Below are 18,700 nucleotides of genomic sequence, written 5' to 3'. Positions count from 1 at the left end.
TAATAATAGTATAGATTTGATGATTTATATTGCGAGGTAAGTACGGAGTAAATTGATTTGGATTAACAAATTATAAATTTGGTTTGATTTGGTGGTACTCAAATCAGCTGTTCGTTGTTTAGGTTTGGGTTTACATGGTATATGACGAAAATGACGAAATTACCCTCACATACTTTGCACATTACTTGACTTAACGGCTGAAATTGACGGTGGTTGAACAGAAGGATGAGGAATGTAGTAAGTTAAAACAATGGAGACGAGGAAAGCAAAAAAAATGAGAAAAGGACGAGGAGTGTATTTTGATATAAACCACAAGGACGAGGAGCGTAATTATGTCTAATACAATTTTAATTTGATGCACTCGAAAAATAAATTGGTAATTGCTTGATTTCATTATGTTTTAAATGTAGTTACATCATGGTGTGTCTTTAGAATTTTTAACGTATTTTAGTTTTATTTATTTATTTAGTGTTAAGTTAGAAATAAAAAAAGTTAAAATAAATAGTTAAAGAGTGGTTTAAGTAAATTAATATAACGGGTAAGATAGTCAAGATACATAAAAAGGTGTAGAGGATCACCTCCCAAAACTACTACTACTATATTACCCAGTCACCAATTAAATTTTCCTTTTTATATAATCATCTCATTATAATAACTGTATATCATTATTATTATTATTTTCTTTTTATTTTATTTTATTTTCTATTTCTAGGTGTCACCACCACCTGCTACCATTCGCCCACCACTATCACAACCACCACCGCCACCGCAATCACAACCTCCGCCGCCACCATACAAAACCACGATTCGCATAAACTTAAAATTAGTATGGAAACTACCGCACCAATTTCACCACCACAAGGGGTAGAAAACGACAGCCAGCTACCATCCGAGCAGCGGCATGAATCTCAATTTTCTAATCAACCGCCACCGCTATTAACAGAAGCCAAACAGCTGCCGGAAAACTTAAAAGTTAACCATGACTCTCCAAATTCGAATCAATCGCTATCTTTATTAACGCCGCCGTCGCCGTTACCGTCAACGCTACCAATAGCCGTTGAAGATAATGTAGAAACCCCCAACCATAACCATGAATCCTTGGTTTCAAAGCAATTCCTATCACCGTCACCGTCACCGTCACAAACAGGAGTTGCTAATGATCTTGATCGAAGTTCTATTGATAATGTAAATTCATGCCCTAACCATGAATCCCCAAACGCAACACAACCGACGTCACCGTTACAAACAGTGGTCGAAGATCCTGTTCAAAGCCCCAATTATCATCAAAACCCTAGCCCTAATTATCATAAAAATCTTAGCCCTAACCATGAATCCCCAAACGCAACGCAACCGCCGTCACCGCCACCGCCACCGCCACAAATAGTAGTCGAAGATGCTGTTCAAAGCCCTAATTATCATGAAAACCCTAGCCCTAATTATCATAAAAACCTTAGTCCTAATCATGATACCCCAAATTCAAAGCAACTACAGTCAACTTTACCGTCAGCTCCATCAATAGGAGCCGAAGATCATGTGGAGAACACTGTCCATATAAACCCTAGCCCTGAAACACACGGTTCGCCAGAAAACCTCTCTCCATCACCACCGCTAACTGCAGTATCTCCGTCATCTCCCCACGATACACCGGAACTAACAACACCACCACTTGGGATACCACTTTATCTCGACGCTTTGGTTGGTTCTGCACCGAGTAGACCGCCAATATCGCCCTGGACACCGGAGGAAACTTCGAATCTTATCCAAGCTTACCAAGAAAAATGGTACTCTTTAAAGAAAGGACCTTTGAAAGCTGGCCAATGGGAAGAAGTGGCTATTACGGTAGCTGCACGTTGCGGCTACGACGAGCCCACAAAAACTGCTAAACAATGTCGTCACAAGATTGAAAAACTGCGTAAACGTTATCGTGCAGAGCGTGGCAAACCTAGGTCAAAAGCTAATGGTTGGAACTTCTTTAAATTAATGGATAATATGGAGAGAGGACCTTTTCCAATTTCTTCGTCTCAGCCTACAGCGTTGGTGGAGTATGAAAAGCCAAGCGATTCGAATAACAGAAAGAGAAAAAATGAAGAATTTGCAGGTGATGGTGAGTTTCTTGTTAACAGGGGAAGCAGTAGCAGGGTTATGAATTCTAATCATCACGTTGTGAATGGAGGTTTGGGTAGAAATATTCAGTTTCCTGAAAGGATTGTTCGGGGATTAAGGACCCCGACGATTCATAAACGCAAAGAGTTTTATCAGGAACAACGTGACGTTGATGATGATGATGAGGAGGAGGAAGAACGTGGGGTTGGGGGCAATAAAGAAGAGGTGGGGGTACAATTGGCTGCAGAAATAAAGAGCTTTGCAGAGAAGTTTGTAAAAATGGAGAATAAGAAGATTGAGATGATAAGAGATGTAGAGAGATACAGGTTGGAAATGGAGAATAAGAGGGTGGAAATGATACTTGAATCACAGCAGATGCTTGTAGAGACAGTAAACAATGCTTTCAGTTAGCTCTCATAAAACAAATAAGCTTTCTGCAATTTGATGATTTGATGAACTTTCAAGCTTTGTTTTCTAGTGTAGTTAAGTGGATTAATAAAGAGTTTTAAACTATTTAACAGGTGAAAGTATCTGAAATGTGATTGTAGTAGGGGTAAATTGGTGTAAACATATATTGCATTTGTGGTTAAATATATTTCAGGATTGGAACTTTGATCTTGATTATTGATATGTATGTGTTAGTATTTTGATGAACGCGGTGAAATGATGTATATGTCGATATATTGAAAGGCATTGGCAACAACTCAACATCTGTACATAACCACCTCGAAGCTAAGTAATTTGAGTGTTGGAAATCAACAAAAATAGACTGTAGTTTGTACTCCATGATCAGATCCTTCCAACATGTGTATGAAACTAGTTAATTGATCGGTATGGGACTAATCTATTGTGAGACTAGTTAATCGATTGTGAGCTAAAAATTGAATCGCCTTATCATAAGCTTCAAAGTAGCTAAATTGTTAGCAGTGTCACCGAAGTAAAACTTTATGTAAATGGAAAAATTCAAATTTAGAAGTGTTTATATACTCAGAACGTTGTTCTACAACCATAGTTTTTTATTTAGATAAGATACCTGAAACTGAATTAAGCATTGTCATGTAATGGATAATCTACCGATTCACAACATTGTTCAAAATATAAAAACCTCAAAAACAGTTGGTATTTTGTTGGATGTCTGTTAAGACGACTAATGATGAAATAGCGACTAACAAGAAACATCTCAATAGATGGAGTAAGGTTATGTTTTTTGATCTTCTTCTTTAGGATTCGAATCATCATACGCAAACCATCGTCAGACTTGCCTGTCATATGCAGAAAGCCATCTATAGTTTGGCCTTAAATTTTGATTTTGGATACACCCTAAACAATTTAGGGTATGAATATACCATCTCCTTTGTAAATGAAATCGGTCAAGGTAGGGAAACGAGTTTTTGGAATGAAGCTTGGAACGGTGTAAGAAGTCAGAACATTAAAAGACCACTACGCAAGCAAGACTATAGAGGCTTGAATCGAACAAAAACAGCCCTTATCAGCGAGAGATTTAGGTGGCTGGTCGAAGGCGGAACGGCATCATTGGGATGGACCCGTGCTCCAAGTGGAAGAGTTTTGGGTGAACTACAAGACTTAACAGAAGAACTTCAAGTGTATTCTCCATCGACTAAAGATATTGATGTATGGAAGTGGAAGATGGATCCAAGTGGTTTCTTCAAAACCAAAAGCCTAGCATCAACGATATGCGGGATATCTCCCCAAAAGTCAACGAATGACCGAAGTCCGAAACCATGAGAAATAACTTGATCCTACAAAAAAATCGGGATTTTCGTTTGGAGATCCAAGAACTAAACTGCCAGTGCGCTTGGAACTTGATGCACGTGGGATCGATTTGCTCTCTATCCAATGCCCACTATGTGACTATGAAATTGAAACATTGAAGCACTCGCTATTTTTTAGCAAATTTGCAATGGAAGTTTGGGACCAAATCTATAACTGGATTTGGATTATTTTTTTTATTTTTATTTTTCAAAAATAACGCAAACTATTATAAAAACAAACAACATTTTTGAAAAGAAAATGAATTCAACGAGAGATACAAGATTGGAAACTCAATAAGGCTCCTACCTAGAAAGCGGCTAACAAACGGACCATCTATACCGAACCTCGTCTACATAAACCCAAAACAATTCCAACAACTAACAATAACGAAAGCAATAAACTACAACGCCAAAATGAAGCTACGAAACGTGAAACCAATAAAACGAATTCAAATATCCTTAATGAACGGGCCGAATTCTTCCATTTCGGCGCCTTGAACAAATTTCTTCTTACGCTTTTGTTGACTCTTATTATTCACCAGCGCACATGGGATGTCGCTAGAATTAATAAGAATAACCATAACCGGTTCGCTCTCTGCCATACACGTCATCATAGCATCAAGGCCGCAAATGCCTCGTCGGTCATTTCATCTTTCCCCGACACCGAAGAGCTTTTTTCACCCGAACCCGCGAAACCGTTCTTATCTACCATATCACCCATAAACAAGTTTTGAATGGCATTCCCGTAGTCCAAGTATTCGTCATGATTTATGAGCTGAAAAGAACCCGAGGCAGAAGCGACATTTCTTCTCGACCGAATGTTCACGCTTCCAAGTTAATCTCTATGAACTTTTTTATTCAAAACGTACCACGCTTTGCAGAAACCTTCGCAGGAGGGGTCCTCACAATCACAATAATTCCTACCACTACGGCCAATCAATATCGTTGGAGTTGGATGGGAATGCAAATATGAGCATCAATGAATTGTTAATAAGTAATGGCAGGAGCTTTCGATCCGAATTGTGTAAACAACTATGGCAGGCTACAAAATGGGTCGGGGGATATCTAATTTGGAAGAACAAAAACACGGTAGTATTCGGAGTGGAACAATGTTATTAAAGGAGGCCCAAACTAAAACGTTTGATTTTGAATCTCAAATCATTAGAAAAAAGGATCACTTGATTGGCAGACATGGTTAGTAAGTCCAAGATCTTATGATGATAACGCAATCAACAGTTCGGGCATTAGCTAACTCTTCAAGCCATCAGTAGGAACATCATCAGAATCGCAGTTCTCTTTTTACCCAATTATTTGAACATCAGCTGAATTGTGTACAGAACAAAAAAAAGTATGATGCTTGTAGTGGGCGCATGCAATCTGCATGTGTTGTGATAGCTTTGCACATTCACACATAATAAAATCTACATGCGTTTGAAAAAATAAAATAAAAAATAGAATAATAGTAAATCAAACTCCTCTAAAGGTTAAAGGTTGGACAAACTAACACAACAACAACAACAAAACCCAATACCACATAAATGGTGTATGGAGATGTGAGATGTAGACAATCCTTCCCCTATCCGAGAATAAAGACAAGTCATTTCTCCACCGAGAGTGAAACAACACTCTCAAAAAAAGTAAGGAAAGTCACCCCTCTCTCTATTCGACGGATAGAGAGATTGCTTCCGAGTGCCAATAAGTAATTAAGTAGGAACAAAAATTTGGACGAAACTAACAATTACTATAAAAATGACAAACCTTTTGAAACCTTCATTGAACTTTGACCAAGCTTATGCAAAGGTACCATAAGAAACTTTATCATAGAACGAATTGTATCATTAGCAAGAAAAAGCCATTTTTGATTGATTTTAGGTCAAAGTCATCTTTTTATATATATTTAAGTACGCTATTTTGAAAGTTGATCATTTTTTACCCATTAACTTGACTGCTGCAAACTCAAGATTTACCAAGAGGTCTTATTTGGCAATCAGAGCTTAAAATAGCAGGAAACTGCACATGTAATCAATGATATGATGCATTGAAGGTCATATGAACAACATTAATCCAAGTATGCACTAAATGAACTAGTTAGTATTCACAAAATTTTCCCAGGCTTCAGCCATATATATATATAACAATGATTGATGATAACTACCCGCCTATTACAAAAAGGGTACTACAGTAATACATAGGGCTAATCTAAGGGTTCCAAAAGAAGAAACATAATATAAACTAGATGTTTTAAAACGAGAAGAGACGGAAGCCCTCTGTACACATACCTATTTAGCCGCCTCCATCTCCTCATGTTTTTATACAAAACACCCAAGAACTAGCCCATCAGCTTTACTACAGCTCAGTTAACCAATTTAGTTAACAAATTGCACCCTGCATCCATCTTTTCCATGATGGAACCGAGCTTCATCTGCATGATTATCAAGACCAACAATTAACATCGGCATACATGAATGTTATTTTCGAAAGAAAAAAAATGTCATGTAACCATGTAATACTGTTTCCATATCAATTTAAAAAGTAGCATATATTATACTTAAAATCAATATTATATAACAGCAATTTTGATGGTGACTGCATAATGTAGGTAGTAGCAGTAGAGTGGGACTGTGGTATAGCAGTATCTCATAAAGTTCTAACTTATTATTTTAATTTAAGATCAAGGTTGGAAACGTATGAGTTGGTCGGGACTTTAAAATGACTAGCCAGTCGAGTCGGGGTCGAGTCAGGCGTTGACTTCAAGTAAAATACATATTTAACATGTATATATTACACATTTACACATAAATTTATCAAACATATGTACAGGGCACAAGTATGAAAAACATTAAATTTTGACCTAACATTGACCAACTTTGAACGACTCAGACCGACTTTGACTGACTTCAATCTTTTTAGCATTGGCCGACTAATTAGACGTTTTTTCGGCGAAATGAGACGGTGACCAAACTTGACTAGTCTGCCGAGACAACCGCCGTTTACAACACTGTTTAAAATATCAAAGTGTAGTCATCCAACCCAGTCCAATTTAAGCCAATAACCCATCTTAAGATTTCTAACATTAGAGGGAAGGTAATAAAAGTGGAAACTAACCTGTAAACTAATGTTACATGAGAATGAGACCACAAGCCAAACAGTAGGGCCCAGTAGGCTCTATTCCCATCTAAAATTAGCAGGTATGTTAAAGTAGTTATATAGGAGGTTGCTGCTGCTGCTGCTGCCATTGTACATCTGTGTCGTGCCCGGTAAGCTTAGGCAAGCTATCTGATGAAGACTGCCTATGAACCGTATCTTGGTCCATGGCTGGTCCAGAATGTTCAATCTCTATCCCTAAACGGCTTGTTTGTGGTGAACTCAACTGTGTTCCCACATTACCTGAATCAGCAGCCGAAGGTACATCAGGTATTTCAGTACTATTTTCATCATCAGAAGGTGCATGAGGCATCGGAACAACTTTACTTGGCTGAGAGGAATTGCTAAGAGACATGGGTGACTCATCTTGCTTGCTTGTAGACTGATCAGATGTGTTGACTTTCTGACTAACCAACAATTTTTTAGATGTAGTAGCTTGTTTTTTATTCGATATCTTGTGCTTCACCTGCGGTTCATGTTGTTGGTGGCTGGTACTTGATGTAACTACAGATAAAGCATGATTTTTATTGTTCTTATTATCAGCCAAATGCGAAGGCTTTTGCATTTGACCAGATAACGTCTTCTGCAGGGGTGTTTGAGATAAAGAAGATTGATGTACAGATTGCTTGTCAGCAGCCTGAGGTGAACTAGGAGACATGTTTCCATGACCACTTTGCAGACCTTTATCTGGGATAGATGGGCCCCCTGAAAACCCATTCGGTAGGGACGAATCCGTAGGAAGATTCTGATTCATCATCATATTTCCCCTAACAGTTTTCATAAGCTTAGCTTGCTGCTGAGGTGGCATCTGTTGCCGTTGCTGAGGTGGCATCTGTTGAAACTGATTTGACGGACGTGGTCTCGGCTGCTTTACGATTTGGTTGCCACTCGTTTGAGGGTTCCTCGCAACCCCATGAGGTGACGCAGAATGTTTTGGTGTCCCCATAGATGAAATTGGCACAGGTGGAGTAGAAGATCGTGTACTATTTTGTGGGGACGAAATGGGAAGTGATGACTCTTGTGGTTGCTGTACATGTGGCATCAAGGGATTGGACGTTGAAAATTGCTGCTGCTGCTGCTGTTGTTGCAGTAGCCGCTGTTGCTGAAGTTGTCTCTCTTTAGCTAATCTCATTGCATAATGATTTGTGGGTCCCTGAAAATGATGTGGACGTGGTGAAGTTTGGCCAGAAATTGGACGTGCGTACGGCTGTTGGGGGATTTGATTAGGGAACGATGAACTTGGTCCACCAGAAAATGAAGGAACACCTTGAGTAGGCCCACTTTGTGAGACTAGTTGGTCGACGTTGTGGTTGGGCTGTAGAAAATTACAAGACAAAGTTAACATATATACAACTAAAGATCGTAAATATCATAATACAATGCAGCAAAAGAAACGTTATCCATTGAATGAAGTAGACACTAAAATGTTAAAAAAAACTGACCCTGATCATATGCATAGGATCGCGTGGCCGCAGCATCGAGTTTCCTTGACCGGGCCCCGAGTGCATACTGGCAGAGCTTGGTCTAGGCATCTTCATGTTTCGGTTCATCCCACCGATAACGCCCATACCGTTTCCAGCAGGTAACATCCAACCACCCTGATCAGTTACTGAATGTGGTCCACGTGGCAAACCGGGCTGCTGAGCATTTCTTGCAGATAACATTTGGTTGTAACGTTGTATTTTTTGTTGGTCATCAGCTGTTGATGACGACCCTGTCCTCGGGATCCCATATCTTCCATCTCTATAAAAGTACAAATCCAAAAATCGATCAGTTTATGGTCCCGGTTTGGATGACCACCAGCAGAGACAAAATAAAAATAACCACAAATATGTTAACACAATTACCTATGAGACGGATTAAGTGGTGCAGATGGAGACTGAAGGTTAGTGCCATGAACCGAATTGGAAGAACTGGGTGCTGAGGAGGTTGAACCAGAACTGGGAAGCACCGGTGGCATAGGACCATGGTTTAGGGGTGGTAAGCCACCAGGATGAGGACCTTGATAGCCAACAGAAAGAACCTCAGGGCTGGATGCCACTGCTTCACATAGTTCAAGAGGCCTTAACAGAAAAACAAGTCAGAGCACCGCATTAGGATACGGTGACAAATAGTATAAAATATACTAGGATTAAATGTAGAATTAGATAAGAACATAACAAACAACTCACGTAAGAACATGGCCCCCATTATTAAGGTTATTTGGGCAAACTTGGGAAAGAGCAAATGCATGAGAACTATGAGGCTGCTGCAACTGTTTTGGATCCTGATTATCATTCTTTGCAACAGATTGTGTAAGTACAAAATTACGGAACTTGAAGCGATAGACAATAGAAACACTGTATAACATGTAAAACGGAAAAGATAGAGAAATTTAATTACCTGCATCCGTCTGTAATGTTGTTTCTGTCCAATCACAATAATTTTTTCAAAATGAGATTTGAGTGTATCCTCTTCCATTGGTCCCTGCAACCGTTGAAACAATTGCCTTGCACTGCCCTGCATATTATATATTATGACACAGAAGCAACATTTTCGTTCAAACTTTGGAACCAAATGTATCAACTAGCATATGCAATACAATTAATATATTATTATTGATATTAATTAATAAATATATAAAATATAAATATAAATAATAAAATGAAAATTGCCTCTGGAATGCCAGGTAAAGTAGATGGATACGGTTGAGACGACCCTGAATCATCAGCACTGTCAGCACCATCACCAGTATTCCGATCCATTAAGATTTTGTGCCGTTCTTTGCAATCTTTGGATTTTCGGAAGATGCACTGCAATGTTGCAAAAAAAAAGTGGTATATTCATCTATGACTGACTATGTATTAGTTGTTATAATGGTGCGAATTCAGCCCCTTTACTTTAGAACAAGCCAGCCAAACTGTGATTCTACAATATTAATATGGCAACAGTAATAGCTTTGTAACCATAACTAACCCATTAAGTAAATATGAAGAGTGAAATTAGAAAAAAAGATATGTGATTGCGAGGCAATTAAACCCACCATGGCACAATAATACTAAAGACTTGGCACAAATGACTAACCTTGAATTGCAAAGTGCTGTTAATGGCATCACTTATAAGCTCCCAATTCGGACCCATATCATGTACCAGTACGACAAGGGCCTGAATAAACAAGAATAGTATGTATGACATCTTATAGAAAACACTTGATCTTAACAGCGAAAACTTATAATAAAAAAAAAAGGTTTTCAGTGACCAACAGAAAAGGGATCAATAAAAACTGACCTGGTCTTCAAATAACGACCAAGAACTTCCTGAACCTAGTTGCCCAACAGGGGTCTGCTGAAATGTTTATTAATTAATAAATCAGGTAAAAAAACTTTGTACCGTACTTAAAAAGCATTAGAGAAACTTGTGATACCTTAGGTGCTTTGACCTTCCTAATGCGATCACGCACAAGTAATTTCATGAACTTATTTTGGTTGGACATATTATTCATAGGAGAAGCCACTGTAGAAGAGATTGGACCAGTCAAAATAGTAAGAATGTCAAATAAGAAAATATGAGAAAAACATGAAGAAATTCTTTAATTTACCAAATTACCAGTACCAGACAAATGAAATAATAGAGCCATACCACTACTTCCATTGGAGTCGAATTGATGTGGATCGAGTCTCCGTCTTGAGTGATCCTTCTAAGGTTTCATAAATATTAAATATGATTGATATTAGATTCCATGTATTAGTGAATCAAGGGAAACATCAATCTAACAAGTTATGAATGTGATTATTCACTCTTTTGTGCTAAGAGAGACTGACAATCTTTTTGATGTGAAGACTTGATAAGGTCCGTTTACATTCATCAGCGACATTGTTAAATACTTAATCTTTTGATTCCGTTTTTGTGTTAGTTAATTGATAAAGCACTTCAGATTTAATTAGCTACAGAAATTTTTTCCAAATAATGTAATTCAACGAAAATTAGTAACATGTTCTTAATCAACTCAGTGCACACCCTTATCACTTAAAATAAGGCACCAAAATACTAGTTTTGACTAAAATGTTAAAACTCACCTGCTCAATTTGAAAATTTGAATCAAATTGCCATCTGTTCTCGAAAGTGGACCCCTACAACATCATAAACAAAAGTCAGTAACGGTAACCAAAACAACAACACTCCAATAAGTATCTACATACAGGATGCTTTACTTTCTTTTTCTTTTTAGGTCTATTTGATACTTCCATGGAATCAAACTGTAACTGTTTTTCATAGTCACCCATTGATTCAGCTTCCATATGGTTCTGTATTTGAGACACGCCATGTAAACTACTTTGCTCATCCTGATAAGATATGTTATCACCACTTGAAGCATCTGTTCTGTTTGGTGCCTGTATTTGACCCGAAGATCCTGCATTGAACGGACTTATAATCCTCTGTCTGGGTGCAGTACGCACACGTTTTGTTGGAATTGAAACATTTATACTGCTGCCTGATCGTTTTCCATTCAACAACGAAGGTTGAGTTCCTGTAGCCCTTTCAACAGATTGCATGTATGATGCATCACCTCCCATCTCATATGATCTTGGACCATATATTTTGAAGTTTTTCCTTCTTTTTTGAGCAGCTTTTGTCGAATTGATACCTTCCAAAACACCTGGCATATAATATGCGCTTGCTTCTCCCTCATCATCTTCAAAAAATGCATTATCTTGAAGATTTAAGTTTGCATGAAGTTAGTTTCAACTAGTAATTTTACTAAAAACAGTGTAGAATATAGCAACATGCCTATATTACCTGCAGCAGCATCATAGCCAGAAGTATCCACTTCCTCTTGCATGCTACTTCCAGTTCTCTGAAGAAAAGGGAAAAAATGGCCAAATTAAGAAGACTAGTGTAAACGCTAATTAACAATTCATAAAAAGAACTACACATTTAATGCAACTTTACATGATGTGCCAAAAATTTGATCCAAATCACCTAAATGCTTAACTTATTTATAACTATGTAAATCCTGACATTTTATTATCGTTGTAAGAAAACCTCCTATAGCTATACACATCTAAATAAATAGAAGAACGAATTAGTCAAACAGTTCTTGAAATTACAAACAAAACAAAAAAAAAAAGTCGGTATTTACTGGGCAGGAAACTCTGTCTTGTCAAAAAGATTATATAAATGTGACAGCTCACAGTTATCCAAACCTATGCGTCTAAGTTGCTTATAGGTGACATCACATTTTGTGTCTTTTTTTTTAGTTAAAATAATCAGAACAACAGACACTCAAACACCAACCAAAATACTTCAAAGGCAAAGGATTAAAGACTTCAAGACTAAATATTATTTTGATGAGAGCGCATATCTGTCAAAATACCTTAATACAGATAGAAAGAAAGATTAAGAAGGCGTAACATGAAGAGAAAGTCAGTTCACAAAAGTATTTACCTCAAACTGTAGCAAGTGAGAATCGATAGCCTTTCTATAGGCCTCGACTGCACCAGGTGGTACATAGTAGAAAAGGTTCTCCTGCATTACATAAAAACGGAATTCATACATATTCAATTAAATATAGATGTGCAGAGATAGCAAACCAAGTGCAAAACAATGGAACTGGAAACCGAACCAGAACGAACCTGATCCAGCTAAAACAACATACTGTAATACAAAATATTGGGAATGTTTACTACCCGGTCGAAATAGCAGGTTGGTTCAGGTTGAATACCAGACTTTAAGAAAATATTGAAATGCGAATCATTAATGGTTGTAAAATTGCTAATCGGGGTTTAATCAAGCCAGAACCTTATAGGGATTAACCGGCCAAATCGAGGATTATTCAAGGTTTAGACTTTTTAACATTTAAAATATTAATTTCAAATCATATGGGATGATATAGAAGAAAACCATAAACACAAACGTTAACATAATTGTCTAGAAAGATAAACATAATCAACCAATTGTTCAAATGCTCTGAAATTCTAATTTAAAATTATACTAAAATGTTGAACTTCGACTTTGACCAATTTTGACCGACTACATTCAAATTTTGCCTGATTTACCGGCGTTGACCGATTAATTTAAGAAAATTTGGAAAATCTAATAGGCCTGCTACTAGAAAGGATTAATCGGGATTTTTACAACAGTGGATCGAACATAACTGACTCCCCGATTCCATATCAGTTTTTCAAATTTGGGGGTCCAAACTGATTTTTGCACAGGTTAGTGTGGCATGCAATCATGGTTCAATTTTTGTGAAAAGATAGTCCATACTTCTGTCAAATTTTCCTCCCATGAACAGTCCGTGATGCATGGATCAGATACACTATCAACAGGACCAGGTGCTTGAGTTGCGTTCCAATGAACTTGAAAGTTGTTATACTCCAAAAACCTTGCTGCATAACCCTCAACCCCAACTCCATAATCCTTTTTAAGGCAGTTTGACTCTGGTCCCTTGTATTTGGCCTGTAAAATGTAACAATATAAGGTGTCGCCTTACTTATCAATGGAAAAAACTTTTATGTTTCACATTAATTTGTAACATCCACTTCAAAAAGATCTAATTACTAATAAATTAGAGACAGAACACTTGTGCATGACATTAACAACCTACTCCAGCTTCATACCAAGTTGTTAAGCGTTCAATCCAATACCATAACCTTAACCTTTTCAACTAACAAGAGCATTTCATTTTCCTAGTGTTGGCGGCAGATTAGTTATTTAAAAACAATAACAGTTTAACAGTTTTAAATAATAAAAAAGACCTGTATCATGTCCCAGAACTGCATGACAGCTTCTGCCAAAGTATGAGACACTTCTTTATGCTTCTGTAGTGAACTTTGCTGTTGAAATCTTAACCGAGAAGCATACGCAACACTTCGCGATACTTGAGCAGCTGCAGTAACCTTCCAAAGGCGCTCCTGTGAGTAAACAAAGTACTGAGAATCACAATGGCTAAACCAAACAAAAAAGTTACTGATGATAATATAATTTAAAAACTAGAAAAACATTGATACATTAACGGGCTGACATTAATCAATAGAAGTGAACTCATACCTGTGCAAAATCATTAGCCAGCCAAGACATTTCCTCAAGGACAAAATCCCATTGAGATTTTAATCGTCTTTCCAGAGAGAACGTTCTGACAGATATTTCAACCATCTTCTTACGCTTCGCCTGTTTATAATACCATATCATATCACTTATTCAGGATATTACTCTAGGGATACGATTATGCCTGGCAAACGGGTCAGGTTGGGTCGGTTTGGGCAACGGGTCAAAACGGTTTTGAGTTGAAATGGGTCATGGGTCAAATGGGTAAAAATTATAAGCGGGTCCAAACGAGTCAGGTTGGGTTGGTTTGGGTAACAGGTCGAAACGGGAAAAGGGTCAATTAGGTCCAAACAGGTCATATACTTTTACATTTGATTTTTTACATTTATTATATTGTTTTAGCTATTTTATATAATTGATATAACCATTAGTACTTTCATAAATGATTGACGGATGATGTGTGTTATGCTCGACCCATTAGACCCATTCACAAGACCCATTTGACCCGTTCTTTTATATTATGTATAAGACTCAATACGTTGGAGAAAAACTCATTGGACCTTTTTCTAAGTTCTGATTTACATTGTCGGGCCTAATTTTTTTCAAGACCCAATTGACCCGAAAGCTTGACCCATTTGACCCAAGTTTGAGAGTATGGGTCTCAATTGCCAGGTATAGATACAATCAACTTTCTTAAGTACAGAATACATTAAATAAAATTAAACATACATTAAATAAAATTAAACTAACAACCTCTATGATTCGAGCCTCTTCTAAAATTGAATCTTCACGCTCTTTGTTTGCCAATTTCAAATTGTCCTGAGGGCATTCATTCTGCTCTGTACCATCAGCAAAATGTCTACCAGACAATGTGGACTCGTGAAAACGGGTCTCATTTGAACCCTGAGGTCTGTTATTGCAATGATCGGGTCCAACAACAATGCTGGGTTTTGTTTCTGTTTTTAAATCAGTGTATGCATCTGAGCCAACTTCTTTTGTAGATTCAGGTCCTTTAAGACCTTCCTCCTGCTTCAAAGCGGACCCACCTTCATTGTAAACCTGATCAACATTCAATATCTTATCGCTATCTTTTGCACCTGAATTAGCACACTCCAAATTTTGTTCCACTGACCCATTAGTACGCAAAGCATTTCCATTACAATCACCAAACCGTTGACTGGTTTGCGTACATGATGACTCAGCGTCCAATACCTTATTGGGATCAGGTAAACTTTTCATGTCTTGTGCATTTTCAAACCCGTTGGTTGGATTTTTAACATCTGTTAAATGTCCCTCCGCTATACCCCCTAACGATTTAGGCTCCATTAAAGCCGATTTAGGCTCCTGACCATTGGATTTTACAGGAAGATTAAGGTGATTTTCTTGTAAAGCATTAGCATCTAAAACAGCAGCACACGGACCATGAACAGGCCCAAGGGTTGACTGTTGACCTGGCCCACCATCTAACTCAGTTCCTAAATGGCTAGTAGATTTTTTTAAAGTGACACTAGCATTAGCACTTTTAGGGTTGGAATTGGAGTATAACAAAAAGTTCAGATCTTGATTGTCTGCATCATGTGTCAATCCTTTAAACTCTCTCGAAACATGGCGGGATGAATCACGATTGGGTCGAGATCGAATCCTACGTTTATACGACTTTTTGGGCATTTCAAGGACAGAATTTTCGCCTGATTCTTTTAGTAGCATGAGATTATCAGCACTGTTTGGTTCACATAATGAAGGAGCCCCTAATCTACCACTACTCTCAACTGAATCTCCATGGGGTGAAGCAGTAATTGCAAAACTACCTTTTGCTTCACTATTTAACAAAATATGAAAATCATATTAACAATGAAATATATTATCAATAATTCAATAATGATGATATTAAATATTAATAATGCATAAACATATAATGTTGCATATATTATACACTAGAGAGAGAGACCTTGTTGTCAACTGTTCAGGATGCCGGTCTGTCAGTGATGTGGACTGGAAGCTAATTGAGGCTACATTTTCAGGTTTCAAGTCTAATGGATCTCCACCCTGGAATTAATTATTAATTATTAATTATTAATTATTAACTGATCAATTATCTATGCTGAAAAAAGCTTTAGAACATATAATGATAAGAATAATCCCATTGGCCTACTTTTTGCAAAAATTCTATTTCTCTTTTAAACTTCTCAGCAGCAGTGAATGTTTGCCTGTGATGAAGAACAATCCAGTAAGGTTTGACCCGATCGACAAAATATAGGGAGCAAAAAAAGCAAACAAATTAAAGTACACCAAGGGTTAACAGCTTACCTAAGTTCTGCTTGAGTTTTCTCAAGATCTGATGATTGCAGCAGAGATGGTGTTGATGATATTCCAACTCCTCCCATGGAATCGAGCTCAGCATTGACTACAAGCATCCATGATTACCCACTAATAGGACCTATAATTATGTTCCTGCAATTAACTCATAGAGTAAATCAGTATACAGAGAAGTGTGTTATAATCAGATAATAACAAAAGGATCAAAAAGACATACCAAGCAAACACATAAAACAGATGTCTATAATACACATATAATAATAAAAAGTGAAACGCTCTAGTATATGTTGTTGTATATGCTTAATCAGCTGCAAGATGTAGTTGATTATTAATTTCTTTGGTAAAAAAAAAAACACATATATTGCTTAAGTATGGGAGCTTATCTTATACCATCATCTAGTCCAAATGTCTAAATGGAGTAACGTTACTTAGTCATATTCACGGATGCTTAATGATTCCTGCTGAATTTGTAGATTTATATGACACCTACCATCAGATTCACAGATGCTTAATGGTCCCTGCTAAATTTGTAGATTTATATGAAACCTACCAATCTTCACGTTTGTAGATTAATCTTCAAGGATTTATCATTCATCAACACCATAGGTGTATCAATTCTGTCATGACATTGTTCAAAACGTGAACAGGATAGCTTATAGATACAGAATACTTGAGGCAAATTCAAGAATTAGATCTCATCAGGTAGACATCACACATCAGAAGTAACCAAAAAGTGCATGGTATTTACGGCTGACATTGTAATTATGGAATACATTGTATGGGATACAACTATTATAGAATTGAATAAACATGGAAAGTATCTACAACCGGATAATCATTTTTTACCATAACTGTAGCTTCCATAACATAGTTATCAATCATTTCATGCACCCGAGCAACACTATCTACCCTTTAATGGCAGTTAGGTTAAGACTTCAACTTCAGTTAACCAATCATAAATTCATATGCACAAAAGAGCAAAGCAATTCAACTTACATCAATAAACTTACACTCACAAAAAATTACAGTGCTTGGCACACCTCCATTGATTAACACAGTCCATGTTACGGTGTAACTACCATTATAAATGTTTTCAAACCCAATAAAAATGTCCCACCAATACAAATATAGCAAATAATATGCAAATTTGAGCAATTACAGTAACCCTAGTTTCATTTAATTGACACTAGGTTAATTTTCAGGCATGCATTTGATCTAAATGCACCAATACAGCACTGCAATTACATAACTACACATTGATTAACCTTCAATCAACTCTAAAACAAAAATTTCCAAAAGTTCCATTTCTAGGGTTTACACAACATAAAACATTTCGTCAAATTCTAGGGTTTCAGCGAGATATACCTGAATTGCGAAGATCAGTCCAACAATTACCAGCTTAGAAACATTTCCCCTAACCTAATCGGTACTAATTTAAACTGAAATCGATCAATTTGTCGAATCAAAAATCAATTTTGCCCTAAATAAAACAGGACATGAAAAGAATAGACTGAGTGGTTGCTATCTGAAATTGTTTGCCCTAATCACTGAGAAATTATAGATACATATGAACATATGATATACATAAATATAAATATTGGATTTGTGTTTTGTATATAATGTTGTTCGTCTTCAAGCTCGTAATTTTAATTCTCGCTCTTAAAGGTTTCTCTCTCTAAGATTTGGGAAGAAAGAAAAAAAAAAAAAAAAACTATTTTCGTCGTCACTATGAGTAGTGGGCTGGACATGCAGACTTCGACGAACAGGGCTTTTTGGGCTTTTAGTTACCTTTTGTTATCGAAAAGGAGTTACAAAACTTAAATTAATATTTCTTTTTTATACATATAAATCTCTTTAATCTTTTTATACACTTTTTGTCCGATTAATTTTAATCCATAAGTTAGTTTTCGTTCAAATATAATTTAATCTAATTTAATGTAATAACCTAATTTATTTCCGATTTGTTTATCTATTTATAAAAAAGAAATTTACAATTGTATTCAATTTTAATCGTTGCATTATTATTTTAAATTATAAATATAAATTATAATTATAATCTCACAATTGATTGAGTGTGATGTCACACCTCTCTCTCATTTTTAAACATTGATTTGAATTTCAAACTAAGATTGGAATTTCAATCAAAAACTCTTTTTCTATCTTCTAATTAGTTATTCGTCTCCCTACGAATTAGCTATTTGTCTCCCTCTTACTTATAAGGATAACCTACTTTTCCAATCATTCTCAAGTGTATATCATTTATAGTCACAAATTTTACACTTATCTTGTTGACCGCCTCTGCTAAACAAAGCTATAAAACATATAACAGGTAGTCACAG

The 18,700-nt window shown here is 36.7% G+C and overlaps 2 protein-coding genes across 6 annotated transcripts; one reads left to right on the top strand and one right to left on the bottom strand.

The window, feature by feature from the left end:
- The first annotated feature begins 649 nt into the window (after positions 1–649).
- Positions 650–3,045, top strand: LOC139879833 (uncharacterized). Its single transcript, XM_071865450.1, has one exon. It carries the CDS (start codon positions 829–831, stop codon positions 2,512–2,514), a length of 1,686 nt encoding a protein of 561 aa, XP_071721551.1. The 5' UTR covers positions 650–828; the 3' UTR covers positions 2,515–3,045.
- Positions 3,046–5,927: 2,882 nt separating this feature from the next.
- On the bottom strand, positions 5,928–17,970 carry LOC139886671 (chromatin modification-related protein EAF1 B-like). 5 transcript variants are annotated; one of them, XM_071870609.1, is made up of 23 exons: positions 17,727–17,970; positions 16,353–16,496; positions 16,198–16,252; positions 15,994–16,091; positions 14,799–15,864; positions 14,049–14,168; positions 13,757–13,912; positions 13,266–13,457; positions 12,444–12,524; positions 11,796–11,853; positions 11,198–11,709; positions 11,075–11,128; positions 10,638–10,695; positions 10,423–10,511; positions 10,287–10,343; positions 10,083–10,163; positions 9,674–9,811; positions 9,402–9,518; positions 9,191–9,297; positions 8,867–9,082; positions 8,462–8,762; positions 6,981–8,334; positions 5,928–6,297 (listed from the first exon to the last, which is right to left on the bottom strand). In XM_071870609.1, exons 2-22 carry the CDS (start codon positions 16,457–16,459, stop codon positions 7,078–7,080), a joined length of 4,920 nt encoding a protein of 1,639 aa, XP_071726710.1. In that variant the 5' UTR covers positions 16,460–16,496; positions 17,727–17,970; the 3' UTR covers positions 5,928–6,297; positions 6,981–7,077. The 5 variants fall into 5 exon arrangements, with proteins under 5 accessions (XP_071726710.1, XP_071726711.1, XP_071726713.1 ...); XM_071870610.1 differs by having other exon boundaries at positions 10,287–10,340; XM_071870612.1 differs by having other exon boundaries at positions 11,210–11,709.
- Between the last annotated feature and the right edge of the window lie 730 nt (positions 17,971–18,700).

This window comes from Rutidosis leptorrhynchoides, chromosome 1 (genome assembly GCF_046630445.1).
Source record: "Rutidosis leptorrhynchoides isolate AG116_Rl617_1_P2 chromosome 1, CSIRO_AGI_Rlap_v1, whole genome shotgun sequence".
Taxonomy (NCBI): Eukaryota; Viridiplantae; Streptophyta; class Magnoliopsida; order Asterales; family Asteraceae; genus Rutidosis; species Rutidosis leptorrhynchoides.
The sequence above is the reverse complement of the archived record's forward strand: the minus strand, read 5'-3'. Positions and strand labels throughout refer to the sequence as shown.